At 40.9% G+C, this 16,776-nt stretch overlaps 2 protein-coding genes across 3 annotated transcripts; both read left to right on the forward strand.

Moving 5' to 3' along the window:
• The first annotated feature begins 1,805 nt into the window (after positions 1-1,805).
• LOC145455358 (uncharacterized) lies at positions 1,806-6,492 on the forward strand. Its single transcript, XM_080333321.1, has one exon. It carries the CDS (start codon positions 2,686-2,688, stop codon positions 5,659-5,661), a length of 2,976 nt encoding a protein of 991 aa, XP_080189447.1. The 5' UTR covers positions 1,806-2,685; the 3' UTR covers positions 5,662-6,492.
• Positions 6,493-6,546: 54 nt separating this feature from the next.
• On the forward strand, positions 6,547-15,725 carry LOC145455368 (uncharacterized). Of its 2 annotated transcripts, XM_080333334.1 has the most exons (7): positions 6,547-6,866; positions 8,447-8,624; positions 10,904-11,078; positions 11,700-11,870; positions 13,966-14,099; positions 14,172-14,295; positions 14,362-15,725. In XM_080333334.1, the coding sequence occupies exons 1-7, from the start codon at positions 6,547-6,549 to the stop codon at positions 14,538-14,540; spliced, it is 1,281 nt and encodes a 426-aa protein (XP_080189460.1). In that variant the 3' UTR covers positions 14,541-15,725. The 2 variants fall into 2 exon arrangements, with proteins under 2 accessions (XP_080189460.1, XP_080189459.1); XM_080333333.1 differs by having other exon boundaries at positions 14,172-15,725.
• The last annotated feature ends 1,051 nt before the right edge of the window (positions 15,726-16,776 follow it).

The raw sequence follows: 16,776 nt of genomic DNA on the forward strand, positions 1-16,776 counted from the left end.
TATCGGAGGCGGAGCTTCAGGTCGCAGCTGTCCATCAACGGTAGCCATCAAACTAAACCAGAGCGTTCCGACTATCGTAATGCACACTTCCGACGAAATCGGGCTTGGTAGATACGTAGATTGAGCAATAAACGTTGTTATAATGACTATTCCGATACTACATTACGTCTGTTACGTTTAATTACACTTGAATTCCAAAAGCGATATGTGAATTTAGAATGGATTTCCCATTACTGGACTACTCTGGCGCGCTACTGGAAAATAGTTGGTTATCGTCATCGACAGGCAAGTTTAGAGTTGCGATTCTTCAGTGTAGTGTATGCTCATTGCCCATGGAGAATATTGAAGTCTATGATATACAGGCATTAGCTCATTAGAATCGTTCTTAGCTCTGCAGTCTGCAGCTGCTTGCCGCCCCAGTCCGTTCGACTCCGTTGCAGGTAACAGTGTTTGGAATCGGTGGCAGGTGCTCACCTGACGGCTTGCCGGGTGCCTTGCTCACTGCTCACAATGTTCCTCATGAATTGGCGCCCCGTGCTCACCTGACAGGGAGGCTCTTGCTCACTGCTCACTGCTTGTCTTACCCACGCTATTCTCTCTATAGTTTTTCTTGAAGATCACTCTCGACAAAAAGTGATAGGGAGGATTTTCCTGCGAGTAAATCACTATTGTGCGGGTGGCCTATGTATTTCTTATTGGCAATGGTGATTTTCTCGCAGGAAAATCCTCGGTGTCTCACAGGGAACGAGATTGTCTCACAGCAGAATCACCTGTGTCGAGATAGTCTCACAGCAAAATCGTCAGTGTCTCACAGGTAACGAGATTGTCTCACACCAAAATTGCCTGTGCTCACAGAGGAATCTTCAATGCTCCCCTGATATATCAGGCAAAACGTACCGAGATTCCAATCAGGCGGCGCCGGGTGAACACAATTGAAAGCCTCTGTTGTTATGGAATTGAAAACAAATACAAAGAGTTTCATGAATTTAGTATTGATCATCATGACAACCATTTTTTCATTTGGTATCTCAATATGCTTATTTCGTATGGACTTTGCGTCCCGTGCTTCAGTAAGTTCCAGCAAGTACCTTACTGTCATACAGAAGATAATCACATCTCATGCAATTAACTCTGGAGTAGGCACTGAGATTATACAAGGTTGCATCGACAAAATATGCATATATCATATGCTGACGAATCAATTGCAAAAGTCATTTACAATTTGAGTATTTGTCAACTTACACTACCAATCAAATATAATTTATTCTTCGCTGCAGGACATCGCTGAAATTTTGCTATATATATACATATATACCGGTATATATTTTATATGCCTATAGACTAGCGTACCATTTTGATGCCCGCTGTTATCTGTGTTAAGGTTAACGGTATGGATAGAATGGGTTGGTTATTGCTGCCTTTTTCATGCTGTGTAAGTGACATTTCATACAATAGATAGCTGTGTGTATATATAGTAGGGATGGTGTGAACGTTCACGTTCTGTGTGTGAACCTCAGAGATTTAGAGGCTCACGTTCACAAATGAACGTTGGTAGGTTCTGCAGCTGTGAACCTTATCCAATATTACAATTTTTCACGTCATTATAATATCTTTGGTTGAATAGTATATTCATATTAAAATGAACCCGAATATTTTCGGCTGACACTCGTCAGGGGTAATCGTAACACAAAATATGACGTTACCAGCACGAAATGTCGAATACGAGAGCGTTCAATGTACTATTTTTAGATGATACACGAACTCTTTTTGTTGACACAGCCTTGGCTGGTGTATTTTGATAATATCTTTGGTTGGAACTCTTTGCATTTCAACTTCGGACCACTCTATGCATGGTGCTGGCACAGCATAAAAAAATTAACACTAAACGAGTACGCACCTTGCCAATCTCAAATACTTTACTTGCTTTGTTACAAAATCTTGCTCAAAATATTCAGCTTTCCGTTTGTGCAGAATATAGTGACTCTCTGCTGTGAGTTTGACCCGCAATCACACAACATCAAGAACGAAATACGCTACATGTAGGTAGTCAGCGAATGATGCTTATTTAATCAATCAATCAATGAAATTGATGTAAAGAATGCATATAGTTGTATAATGTGAAAAAACTAGCAGGTGTAGCCTATACGGGATCCATATTGATTTGAAATGTTTATTGTATCATAAAAACCAAATCCGCGATTGAGGTGTTGGCTACTGTATAACTTGTTTATAGGGTAATATCTGTAAGAAGCATAGAAACCTGTTTTAGACTCTGCTCAATATCAATGTGGCAATAGGCAGAAGACGTAAGCTTGTATTTTCTTGCAAGTCCTCGTCGAAATTGTTGGCAAACGATGTAGTAAAAAAAATGTAGCGTGGGAATTCACACGAGCCTGAACCTTTCAGGGGTTCGCACCATCCCTAGTATATACCACACAAAAGTTGGTCCTGTCCCGTGATAAATGTCTGTCTGGGAATTCTTTCACCTTCACTAAATTACAGACTCTTTGAACTTCTTAAAGTTTCGAATAAAAGTTTGTTTTAGGGAATGTCACATTCTTTCATCAATTGAATTACTTCTTTTCATGACTTTTCAAGAGCTGACTGGATATTGACTGCACCACTTTCATCCAGCAATAACAGTCTTACTATATTTTGCATTTATGCTTTCTGTTACAGCTTAGTATGGTTAGATTGAGTGTAGATCATAATCATCACACCCAGTCCAACTCTGCTGATATGACGTGTAACAAGAAAGTTCATTGCCTGTTGAATCAAAGGCATATGTGTTCCTGTGAAGTTTGTATACACCGGTTATCAATGAACAAGTCAACTATCAACAGAAACGCTAACTGCGCCACCGTCTGGAGGATGTTGGAAGAAGAAATTGGAGATGAAAGAAAGGGCGATGTTCGGGATGAATATGAACCCCATCACAATGAACACCCCCGAGGACAATTGTACCTGCCGATTTCTGTTTGCACCCAAGAACACATTCACCGTAAAAAATTTAAATTGATAAAGTTGATATCGTTGGGCTATGACACTCAGTCGTCTGCTTTTGAGATTGCATCAACTCTGTTAGAAATATATTCCGAATTCATGAAGATGGTAGGCGAGTTGGCGCACTACGCCGCGTCACAATGGGCCGACAAATGGTCCAGCTGGAGCAAAGCTCTCTTTCAAGGCGTGATATTCTACGAGCCGGTTTTGCATCAAGCGTTATCCGAAATTATAGTTCAATTGAAAAAAGGTTCACGGGAGGGTCCGAAGTCCAAGGATTTCACGCAACTGCTGCAGCAATTTGTACATTTTTGTGACGAAATGTTACAACCGATTGAAAACAAGCCATTACAGACCTTGATTAACGAGTGTTGGACCGATCATTCCACGGACCCAGAAAGACCGAATCGTTATTATCACTCTGTACCGCTCCACATGGACGCGGCTTCAAACGAGCTGATTGCGCCGCCGAGTGGATACAACATTGTAACTCCGTTGCAAGGGGTTCCGTTACCAGTATTGTCGACGTCTGCTATACCCACTCAAGACTGCACTAATTTGTTCGCGGAAATGCCTTTTGGCTCGTTTTCTTTTGCTCCGCAGGAGCATCAGAATTTCAGCTACTCCTTATCTCGACCGAACCTTCTCAAGCACAACCCCATCACGTCGATGAAACACGTAGCAGCCATGATACACCCGCCCAGCATTCCGTCTGACGAATCTTCCATGGTGTCAAGCGACGACGAAGTCCAAGTCACGTTGACGCATGATAATCTCCCGAGCGATTATTTCGGAGGCGATGACATGTCGAGTTCCACGAAAATTTTCAATCCTCTTGACCATCGGTCGTTTCCGACAAGTCTAGGTGATCACAGCGTGATTTTTCACGAAGGTCAGGTGTTGTCGTCCGATAAAATACCGACGGACATGCGCGCTTTTCCTTTCGGAAAATTCAAGTGTGACAGAACGGCCGCCGCTGAGTCCTGCAAGAAATCAGAATCGGCGTATCAACAGCTGGATTTATCTGGCAGTCACATCAGCCCGACGTATCCGCCGAGGTTCGGTTTTTCTTCGCCTCAAATGCCACCTTTTATGACTCCGCCCGATTTTTCCGCACCCTCCATGCCGCTTTTTCCTCCCGCTACCGAAAATCCACTATGTTTCACATCGTCTCAGAAAGCGGCGGCCTCTCAAGAATTTATCAGTCAGAACAGCGGCGTGCTGAATTTGCTGGAAAAAGCGGCGGCACATCCCGCCATGTTTGGTAACCAGCCCAAGTTTCCGACGTTACGCAATTACACCGTTACCCCAACAACGACCACATCCACCAGCGTGCAAAACAGGAAGAAACTAGTAGCCCACAGCAAGCTCCGGCACGGTCTGCAAGACAAGCAAACCGTCAAGGGCGACGGCGCCAAGTTGCAGCAGAATTTTTTGTGCCCAAATCATGCAGAGGGCTGTGTCGATTTCGGAAATTCCATCGCGACTAACCCACCGCATGAGCATCAGGAAGGCAGTAATGTAGACGGTAGTCCACAACACGAAACCGTCAAGTCGCAAGTTCCAGAAAATCACACTTTAATCAGCGACGCTCCTAACATGCCCACGGCCGGTATTTCGGATGAAACCTCAAACGATCCTTGTCATAAAGAATCGGATCCCTCCTCGTGTACTCGCGGCAGCGAATGTAAGATTACGGGTACTGGGGCTACTTTAGGTGGCGCCACAAAGTATTGCGACTGTTGCTATTGCGAATTTTTCGGCAACGGCGGACCCACGGTGGCGCCGACGAGTAAAAACTACGCTGAAATGCGTGAAAGGTTACGGCAGAAATTGAAGCAGCGCAAGGATTACTCGCAAAACGGCAAGGCCGACTGTCACACGCACCACGGGAAGCCCGGGAACCATCACTATTCAGAGGAGCGACCGCTGGACGAAATTCTGTCGTTCATCGAGGGGGATCAGGACCGGACGGGTTCCGGCGCGAGAAAGCCGCAAAAAAAGAACAAGGGGAAAGACGAAGAGAAAAAACGTGTCGATAAACAGGATAACGTTGCTTCGGCGAAAAGCGAGATTCCGGCTGCGGTCGAAAAGACCGTTGTTCCGAGCGGTAATGCTAATAAACAAGTTCAAAACAAGAAAAAGAAAAAAAAGAAGAACTCGGAAGAGAGGAATTCCAGCCCAAACGCGACACCGGTCAATAGTACTGTGAAAAAAGATAATAACGCCGATGCCGCCAAAGGCAAGGTCGCGGATCACCCTGCTCCGTCCCACGCAAAGTCGAAAAACCATTCTAATCCCGCGGAGCTCAGAAACGGGCATGAATCGGGCGCACTCTCCAAATCTTCGCAGCCGGAGAAAAAGGCGAACGAAGAAACCAGCAACCGGAAAAACGATACGAAACGGAACACCGGCAACGCGGCCCGTGCGCAACAACAACACGCAGAGAAAAAGAACACGCAGTCGCACCATTCGGCGTCTTTCGACCACGTGTTTTTGCCGAAAGATGGGCGCGACGGGTCGGAAATGGACGACATCGAGAAGGAAATCGACAGCTTCAAGAGGTTCTGTCTCGACTCGCAGACGAAAGTCCGCGAAAAGAAGATCAAAGTGAATTGGAAGGACTTCTCCTTCAAGAAAGTGCACAGTTCCCATTAATTCCGTTTCCCACGTACGCTGTTGAGTGATTTGCAACTCTGTGGGCTCGTATGCTTTTCCATTATCTTTGGCTACTTTTGTAGGGAAAGAACTAAATGACAGACTCTGCAGTTGTAAACTCGGAAAAGATCATGTGTACCGTAATATCAGAATAAAATCGGTGATATCAGGCTGTCGTTATAGAACTGAAAGCACTAACCTGTAAATGTCCTGACGGTCGCTGGTATGATCATTTCTTTTCTGAAAATCTTTTCAAGTTTACATGGTCTGTCATCTAGTGCTTGCCGTTTCTTGTTCTATTCTCTGTAGCTCTGTCTAAGATCTTCTGTAATGTCGCTTCTGGACTGCGACAATGTTTCATTCAAAAATTATGTTGGTAATTGTAGATATCTTGATATGTAGAACTTTACTAAATCTAGTTTGATCAGGATTGTGAAGTTGAATTCAAGTTTGTCCTCGTGTGGCTTTCTTTCGGAATTGTCGTTGATGTTTGTGTTACTTTCTTCTCAGCGTGAAGCTCATTTGCCGTATCTTGTTTCAGAAATGGGGCATAGCTATGTTATTCTTGTTTAGAAATGTTATCGCTTTTGTTATGATGGCTGTGATTTGATGCGATGACTGTTGAGATGATGTGGCTGCTAGATTTCACGCATTGAGATCTTTTTCTGTGTCCTTGTTGATATACCTCGTGGGATGAATGGTAGATCGATAGGCTGCCTGCAAATGTCATTGTCTCTTTTTAGTCCATCTGAGAATGTTGGCCTTCCGTTGTTTTAATAGAGTTTTATATTATGATATTAATGACTTTTAATTGCGCCTTGTGTATTTTAGCTCGGAGGTATTAGCCAAATATTGTGATGCCGAGAAATTGATTTTTTTTCCCTAATGGAAAAAAGAGACAGCGTTGAGAGCACGGCAAAATCCATTTATGAAGGCAGTGGGGAAGACGCTTTGTACCAGACCACTCCTGGTATCGATGAAGCAATTTCACGGGCAGGCGAGATATTTTTAGAGAATGAAGTGAAATTTGTGCGGGCCAAGTCAAATGACTTTGTGGGATATACTGCCAAGGCACAGACCACCATGGCTCACAACCGCAGCGATATAACATATTTACTCCAGACCAATGTGCTGCTTGTTGCTGTGCTGATCATCTGTTTCATTACACTTGCGTCCGTCTTCGCAATATGCTTTTGTATGATCAGGTGAGGAAAATTGGATTTGTGTGTTTCATTATATGAATTTGAAATGTGCATTAATTAGAAATGAAGACACTAGATTTTAGGAACTCAATTCCCTTGTATTTCATTTTGCACAATTTTACCTTTTAAAGCCAAATAAGTAAGTGTGCTTTGGTACCGCTTTTACAAATGATAATGTCAAAATCTCACAATGATAATTGATCATGATTGTGTTATTGTAATTTGTTTATTTGGAAAGCGTTCTCAATTATTCTAATTAGAACGATCCTGTGTTATGTAGTTGCTTGTTGCTCACAAGTATGTTACGCCTGCAGACTATACTATATTTTGACTTGGAGTTTTGGGTTATTCCTTAGCTATAATTATATCACATATTGCAATGAATGAATTGAAGTTGATAGCATTGTGGACTTGCCAATCCTATTTGCCCTGCCCATCAGATCACTGACTATTCACATTAAACTCTGTAACCACTTATTGGTTTTTCATGTATACATATGTGTAGCCTACTTCCGGATAACTATACTAAAATACTATACCGTACCAATGTTACCCGCCACCAATCAATTACTAAACTGGTTTGCCTTTAAGTTGTTAATATTTGGTCAAAATGTGTAAAAAATCAACTCTTAAGATCATTGGTCATTCAAAATCATATGTGCCAATATTAAAAATGATTTATTCACATCCCTCTGCTGTGATTTTGTTCTATTCATTGCTTTTCACACAGTCTTACAATATATACTTCATTTTAGAACTCAAATTGTAGTACGAACAACGAGCATATATATTCTGTATACCTTAGCCGTAATTATGCTACTAGCATTGATATATTTGTCATCATTGACCCATCTTTCGTAGAGAAGCTAAATCATTTTTTTAACCATGAGATACATGGATGGCACAATAGGCGTACTACTTCTACGTAGTCATTTCTGATATCATCTTAGGATATTTCCTAATCTCTAAGGGACAGATGATCTGACAGTATCATCCGGTGTCTACTTGGTGACCTTAAATAACTTTTTGTATTTGTCTGCTTTATCGAAAGACTGGCTCAGTTTGTGCATGATTTGATGTCAGATGGAGATGAAAGTGTGGGAAAATTCTAATACTGTTGTGATTTGTTTAGCTAGATGGCTTTGACATATTATACTTATATATGTAGCTGGATTGATTTTTGAAAGGAAATGTACGAAATGTATACTATGGATGTCATTGCTTAGCCTGATTCATTCTCTCGTATCACAGTAAACATTTTGCGAACAAAATTACTTCCATGAAAGTTTAAATGTGGAAAATTTGCTTACCAACAAGACTGTGATTGGTGTGGTTGTCAGCTACTGATAATTGGCTGGTTTAAAACCCACCCTCTGGGATTTCTTCAAACAGATTACCTAAGGTCGTTGGATGTAATTTGCATGTAATTCTGATGTTCATACCCTATTTAAGATCCACGGTAAATGCATTGGATATGATTATACTTACAAATATGCTCCCAGCTCCCCAATCTGACTCCTGAACTGGCACACGTATTGTGGAATGCTGTGATATCGTCGCAATTCAAGATTTAATTTTTGCAGGCGCTATTGCAAAAGACGCAGACATCCGCAAACAGTCGCAACAACTACCGCAATTTCAAAAGCCACATCGATAACAGGGTTGAATGTGGCACACCAATATTACTCGACCAAAGTTGAGAAGAGAGACGATTATGCCCCCACTGTTGCGGTGCATAGTAGATGTGAGAAAGCAATTTCGGTTAGTAAGTGATTCCCTTTATTTCTACAATTGTGCTTGACAACAGCAAGTCTTGAAAGGTGGCGTGTTTAAATTGGGTTGACAATTGTGCCTTTGCGGTTCGGACTCCTAAAACCAAATTCAGTCACAATATAATGAGCAAGTCCCCTTTATCGATTCTGTCCTGGGATGCTTACTGGGGTCATCTAAGAGCTGATAAAAGTAGGTTGAATACGCGCTCATGATTAGCCAGTACAGGACTTTACCATGACGGTACCTCTCTGGGTCTTTCCTATGACTTACCTATATAAAAAATTCCTGTATTTTCCGAGAGGGGTGCCGTAAGGAATTCCTGGGTTCACATTGAGCAGATCAGCTTTGGAGCTATTGAACGCTCAATTTGTAGACTTCACTTAGGCACTGATCAGTTACACTGTGACATTATAATAGGCAACGCTATTTCGTGCAGGCCATGGATCTTGTTTTGTTGAAAATGATTTTTGGTGCATTCTCGGTAATCTAGCGTTTGCCGGTTCTCCACACAATGCCATACTTGGGATCTGCGTGAAATGGCTTGAGAGAATGTCGCTAGCGCAATTAATGTTTATGAATGGCGTTGAAGAGTCTGCAGACTAGAGCCGCTCGCAAAAGAAGTCGTATCATTGAAAAACGTGCCATATCCTAACGATTGATGCCTGGGTAGATGCTAATTCCACAAGACTTGAAATGCCACAAGTGCACGAGTGAGGGACACAAAATAGTCCGTCATATCAAAAAGAGTACTGATACTGAAGAAACTTTACGAGTCGTAAAACCGTGAACACTATACACTTCAGCAGATTTACAGTAAAATGTTGGCATGTTAGAGTCGCAGTTGACTGTCTTGATAACACGATCTAATAATATATCGAAATATACCTGAATATTTCCGACTGACACTCGTCAGGGGGCAGGGGCAATCGTCAAGTAGGGAATTGCAAAGAACATTGTATATCAACTTCAACAACCATATCGGCAGTCTTGTGTTTGTCCATTAAAAACGTCGTTGGCACACCAAACAATGTCATTATGACAAGCCAGACGAGTTTTTTTTATTATAGCTGTTCATCACATTAACCGTCAGGGGTCACAGAATAAAAAAATGGACTACGAGCGAAAAAATTTGGAAGCCATGGTGTATTATTGTGCATTACTAGTTAACCATGTGACGTGGTAACAGCATATTGATCCATTATATCAGTCTTGGACTAGTAAGCCCATCGATGAATCAAAGGTGGTGACATTTCACGAATTGCAACTATAGATTTGAAGTTGATAAATTTTGTAGTTTCATAATTTAGGTATCCTTGTCGGCGAATTTCTAACATTCCGATTTGCAGTGCAGAATCGAGTTGTTGCAAATTACCACCTTGTGATCATAGTTATGTACTTCGAGGCACTTGCTGCATGCTTGTCTACCATTTTATGCTGCGTGAAATTGTTTTGAACTGCTTTCAAGTTACAAATACTGATCGCCGCGGCAAAGGGGGCCTTCGCCCTTCAGTCCGCTCTACAACTTGCAATCACGTAATCGGTGTTGATTGCCAGCATTTTGAAAGTAATGAAGCGTGTGCTCGAACAGCATGGCCGTGAACCTAAACTATCACTCAACTTCCGTGCTTATATCACCATAGTGGCTATGTTGATTGTGTGAGTCGACCAGGCCCGATTTAACTTGTTGATGATGATATTGGGTCCTAGAATATTCATTGCAACTCTCAATAGTGTGCCATGAATTGATTTAGTAATGGACATGCCATCTGCTGTGCATGTTGTGCAAGTTCGCAGATTATTGATACTTCATTCTGGATCGCTTCACAATGGTTCTTATGCTGTGTCAGGATGAATAAAATTCAATTGACTTTAAATGTTATCAACAAGTCAAATGATAATCTATCATAAATAGGTTTTCGATAGCTACCATGAAAGTCACTCGCAATGGTGCTTCTGTAGAATCATGTCGAAAGCTTCATATCATTGTTCTATTAGCACTATGAATTTGGATTGGTATTTTCTTGCCTAAAATCTTTGCGTGTATAACTGTATTACAGCAGTGATACGCAGTGGTCATGTATCATCATTCAAAGTATGGTTGTATCACAAGTCACCTGAAAAATCTCTACCAAAGGCTCATGCCATCTCATTTGAATTTTTCATACCAATCAAGTCAATAGCGCGTATCATGTATGAGATTTCATTGGAATACACTTTGTGTCATCAACTTTTGACAATAAAAAAGATCATACAATCGATGCTTTCAGTGTGAACTGGGCGCAAACAACCATTCTGTCGGCAATGATCACTCAATCTTAACGAACACAAACACAGGAGAACCATCCGAACAGCCAAACTCTGAAAATGCACCGTCGATGTATTTTAAGGAGAGGAATATGTTCACGAGTACGCCCACTAGGAATCAGGTGTATTCTACTAATGGTAAGCATTGATTTACATTTTTGATGATTTTACTGGTCCGACTCGCAAGCGATGAAAAACTAATGATTCCGTCCAGTGACCAAAACTGAGTTTGACGTGCCTAGTTCAAGCTATCATGTTACTGGAATATAAAATATTAGTGTGACAATAGATATTAATGCGATTTTTACAATGTGACTGAAATCCATTGTTTTCCCTTATGCACCCAATGTTAATATATTATTGAATAGTAGTCTATATTCGTATTGAAATGAACCGGAATATTTTCAGCTGACACTCGTCATGGGTAATCATCAGCAATTAGTAGAGAATTGGAAAGAACATTGTCTATCAATAATCGTATCTCAAAATACGACGTCACCAGCATGAAATTTCGAATAATATATTGCATAGTATATTGCAGGATGTGTTTAGCATATAGAATAAAGAGACACTTTGATGTTAGATAAAACAGTTAATAAGTGAGAGACCATTTCAGTTATGGATTCTGCTACATCGCAAAGCAAATGCAGCATAAGGCATTGATTCATCATACATCAGTTATTGCACATCGCTATTTTCATCTACAAAAAAAATACGAGATGATAAAAAGTTGCATTACGTCTCGTATGGCATTTACAGTGAGAATTTTGAGCAAAAGATCTTCCCAAAATGTCTTAACCGTCAGATACGAAAAACTCGCAAGTTCCAGTTCCACACAGGAGCATTCATCCATCGAATTGGCTTCAGCACTGAACGATAGCAGTGGCAACCAGCAAGAGGACTCTGTCCAGCCTGTCGAAGATAATTCCGGTAACCAATTGATGTCATTTCTTGGCGTGAATTATCGCACACTAAATTGGTATTGCCGACCAGTATTTAACCGACACTGTAGGACTATAGATAAATAACCTACGGATAGATACTCAACACCCGTCGTCACGCTGTCTTGCCCGGAGGAAATTTGTGCTCAGCAATCTGAACGCAGCAGAATTGCTAATCCCATAGCTGACGACCTGAACGCTCAAATTAAATAGAGTGGATCTTATTTGAAAGGTACTGTCGCGTTGATTCTGAAAATATTACATTAAAAGTTCATTAAGGGAATGGCACCAGCTCGAAATAGCCTTCAAAGCAGTGTTGGGATGACTCGAGTCATGACTTGACTCGAGTCAGACTCGAGTCAACTTTTTCGTATGACTTGACTTGACTCGAGTCACTTCGGAAAAATGACTTGACTTGACATGACTCGGAGCTTCAAAAATGTGCATTGACTCGTGACTCGGAGCAAAATTTACAAGTCAATTTCAAGTCATTAACTAAGCGGTGTCGAATAAATCACTGTATCTTGTTGATGTTCGGATTGTTCGAGATACGCCGGTGTCACTTGTGAGAACAACCAGTCATTCACTGATTGTAAGTTACAAGGTTCCTCCATTGTTCGATCACAAATAAATTGACCGCAATGTAGAAAATTATTCTAAATATCAATGTGTCTCTGTTTCTTAGACGGCCCAATGCTTACATTGCCCAGTGCTTACATTTACCAATTCTCTTGTATGATTTAAATCGAACGAATACTGGGTGCGTTTATATTCTCATGGAAGTGTAGATAAGTAGTGTAGGCTATTGTACCATATCAATTTGTTTCAACTTCTCGAAGCTTCGTATTAGGTCCTATATTTTGACTGATAAGAACTGACTGTAGTATGGAGCTGTACAGTTACTCACGTACTTTATTAGCAGTTCTACGTGTGCGTGAGGGTTATACCGTCTTTTTGCATGCATATTTAACGAGATATTCGTTATTCGATTAAGATAAATGATTAATTAATCTGTCTTTCACACAGCTAGCAAAATGTAATGACTTTGAATCATCACTCATACTTCGAAAATTCAATTTGACTTGAATTGTGACTTGACTCGTGACTTGACTTGACTTGACTCGACTTGACTCGAGTCACCTCCAAAAAATGAGTGACTTGACTTGACTCGAGTCACCTTTGAAAATCGATTGACTTGACTTGACTCGAGTCAAAATCTGCAATGACTCGAGATGACTCGTGACTCGAAGGTAGTGACTTGATCCCAACACTGCTTCAAAGTCTGAAAATGGGCATTGTTGCTAACGATGGCAGAGACCAGAACAATGGACCTTGCATGGTTGCGATTGTTTACAACAATGCAGATTTTCAGACTTTGAGGTGAATTTTGAGTGGGTTCAGCTGCCCTGATCAGATTTTAATGTATATTTTCGAAATCAGTGCGACAGTAGCTTTCAAATAAGATCAACATTATTCAATTTGAGCGCTCAGGTCATCAGCTATGAGATTAGCAGTTATGCTGCGTTCAGATTGCTGAGCAGTAATTTCCTTCGAGCAAGCAAGCGTGACGACGGGTGTTGCGTATCTATCCGTAAGTTAGTTATCTATAGTAGGACTATTAATTCCAATTCCAATTTGACATTATAATAGAATATATCAATCAACGAAATCGCATTAAAAAGAGAAACATCTGCCAAAATCGAGTTTGTGGTTTCGACAGGACTTAGCCTTTTAGAAACTTCAATAGAACTGTACCAGAAGTAACCGTACTAACAGCTCTGTAGTATCAAAAAGACAGTCTCAGCAAATTTCTCATTAAATTCAAGTTACAAACGTTTGTTTTGAGTTGCATGCTTTTGTCGTAATTTGATTTGTGCAAGTTTACTGGTCCCAAAATTAGTTTTGAAATTTTACCTGTCAGTTCGCAAGCTGAAAAGTTTGGCGTAACATGTTCCGAATCTCTGTGTGTATTTTTCATTCAGGAGTGAAATACTCTAGGTGCTTCCAGAAAGTACGATGCAAATATCTGCAAGCTGCTGGTTTTGTCAGGTAATAAGTGTCATGCTCTATCCGATTCTTTTCAGAGAACGCTGTTCCGACGCAGCAGCTGACCCACGGCCATCAATCCATCTCGTGGTTCGTGCCACTGAACGGATCACAGAACGAGCCGCTTCGTCATTCCATTATAGAGACTACTCGTAATGATGCGAGTACCAAGGTCTGATAATAATCCCGTTCCTGTGTAAACATATTATATAAACAAGAAGCTTTTTGGCAATTGGCCGCACAGGACAATGATGGTACAGCTTCAGATAAAAACAGTGACAAGACAAGACTCGGCAAAGATAAACACGTTCTATTATGTGAATTGCATGAAGACAATGTTGCGGCACTCACGTCGAGGTCAAGCTCCTGTAAGTCTGATGGCACCGCGGAAGACATTCCGCTAATGGAAAAATGTTCTAATCTGTCCAATTCAGCACCCGGCTCTGTTGTCATAAAAAGGTCTCGATTGACTTCGGCGTTATCGGAGGACCGGGGATTTTCTGATTCAACAATATGTTGCCCGCGATCTCAGTCCTTTTCGCCCGATTATTCGAATGCTTGGAAGCAGAGGGAGGATAGGCCCGTTTTATTTTTAGGCACAGGAGTCAAGTAGCATCCAAACTCAACAGTGTATTGTAACGCATGTCCGCAATATGATAATGAATCATAGAGGCAAATGATGAATTCTTGTATCATTTTCATCTTTGATTCTATTGTAGTTACGTGGACACAATATTCTTCCGAGCTGATAGTTTCTTATTGCAGTTTTCACTACCTTATTTGAAATGTTTCCATGTTTTGCATCCTTGTTTATTTCGAAATTGTCCTGCTCGTTTAGACACCGTGATTGCGTAGGAGCAATGAATGCTTTCTGCGTCTCGTTTCTCTGGCAGTGTTGCCCTAATAATAGTGGAGACGAGAGAGTCGTCGCACTTCCATTCAACTTTTTTTCTGTGAGGCGGCATTGCTGTCTCGAATGTGTCATGTTGTGAGGTAGTGATTGAGTTATCTGATCAAATAAGTGATTATGTAGTGCATTGAGCAAATAGTTCTAGATTTTTTCAATCATGTCTTTAGTATCCTGATTCCGAATTGTGTTCTTAATTTGTTGTAGTTTTAATTGATTAATGCAATAGAACAATTTAGTTGCAACCATTATTTTATTAAGTATAATCAAACTTTATGGTGTCCTTTGCAAATGCTGTGTTACCATGCCTGTATCGTATGCTGCCAGAATTCTTGTGTATTGTCTACATGAATGCAGCAGATATGCCAAGTTTGAACTTCGTGGAGGCTTGGGTAAATTTTTCACTGTTACACAAAATATTTTAGGTGCATTCATTCTGTTTCTATAACAATCCACCACTGTGTTGTCTTTTCTGACGACTTATCTACCACCCTGGTTAACAGCAAGACGTTTGACCACTTCATTTGACTCTCGGCAACATCACACAATGCTAAAATCAAAATCTACTTGCTTTTTTACAGTTCATAGTGAAATGGTACATGATGCATGTTTATCATCTCTTGACTTTACCTTCTGCTTTAACGCTTTAATATAGCTAGCCCTCTCCTTTGTTTTGTGATTGGCGACCGACTTGCCACAATCAATTTGTTGCAATTATACTCTTTTCCAGTGGCACAGTGTTTACAATGTCTGTTGCAAGCATGTCTCATGATTAACGTTTGTACATTTGTATGCTCAATGTTTTATGTTCAAGATACTGCATTTTACACCTGTGAAGATTTTACTGCATTTTACACCTGTTATGATAATACAAGTACTAAACGCAAAGAATTGTTTTCATGTGGCCAAAATAGTTCAATGACTACGTTAATGCAGAAGCAGAACACATTTTGAAGTTCACGAGGACTGATAGTAAACAACACCTAAACTCTGGATGCATAAAGTTTGCTCTGGATGAGATGCGTTTCAATGAGCTGTTTCGACATCCTTCCGCCGTATCGTAATCTTGTTTTGGTTGAAGAAAGAAAAGTAGCGGATGTACTATCGAGCCCTTTGGGCGATCGTAGGTGGTAACCGGGACGGTATATTTGGTGGCACCGAGACTTCTAAGGTGTTATGACGATGTGGACACATGGCGTAGTCGAATCAAAGTAGAAAATGCGTTGCTCCGATGATATTCGTAATTTATGTATCCGACATTCGCTAAGTGCTATATGAAGCTGCCTATATGCATTAAACAGTCTTCATAATTCGTGTGGTATATAGCTTCGCGATGATCAGCCTCTTGCGCCTGATCTGCTATGGGTGTGTCCTAATCCTGCATGTCGCAATGCTGTGTGTTGTAGTTGCACGATATCCTTTGTAAGAGGCTAGCGGAGAGGTCCCATATTGATCTCGGCCTTGATGTCTTTCATACAATCGTGGTGCGAAACCCTTCCGATTGATTTCCAGGTAGTTATCAGTTCACAGTCGTCCAGGGCCCATTCCATCCATTTTTCGTTTGTATTGTCATTCTTGCATTATCTTGGTGTGATAAAAACGGCAATAAAATGATACCGATCGGCTTCGGTTACTACGAGATGCGTGAACAAACATTTGTAAACTATGAACAATGATATGTATCATGTATTGTTACGAACGAACAATCTCACTTCGATAACAGACTAGTGATGAGCGTCGGAGTGGATTCGGAGCGGAGTTTGCCGATTTTAGGACAGTCGGAGCGGAGTCGGAGTTCACTACAGATATTTTTTCGGAGAATTTCGGAGTATTGTAACTTTTGTCTCCGATATCTTTGGATAGCTCTGACCCGAATACACTATTGATTATGATTACAAACCAAAACACAGACAGTTGACACCTTGTAAAGTTGTAATATGAC

The sequence above is a fragment of the Botryllus schlosseri genome, chromosome 14 (assembly GCF_051294905.1).
Source record: "Botryllus schlosseri isolate E-star chromosome 14, Bs_hap1, whole genome shotgun sequence".
Lineage (NCBI taxonomy): Eukaryota > Metazoa > Chordata > Ascidiacea > Stolidobranchia > Styelidae > Botryllus > Botryllus schlosseri.

What these genes read in the sequence shown, in the direction of transcription:
- LOC145455358 (XM_080333321.1), top strand. Translation starts at nt 2,686, where the DNA reads ATGGTTAGATTGAGTGTAGATCATAATCATCACACCCAGTCCAACTCT.
- LOC145455368 (XM_080333333.1), top strand. Translation starts at nt 6,547, where the DNA reads ATGGAAAAAAGAGACAGCGTTGAGAGCACGGCAAAATCCATTTATGAA. An exon ending in TCAGGTGTATTCTACTAATG is followed by an intron (nt 11,079 to 11,699) that starts GTAAGCATTGAT and finishes TGGCATTTACAG; the next exon opens with TGAGAATTTTGAGCAAAAGA. An exon ending in GTAATGATGCGAGTACCAAG is followed by an intron (nt 14,100 to 14,171) that starts GTCTGATAATAA and finishes TTGGCCGCACAG; the next exon opens with GACAATGATGGTACAGCTTC.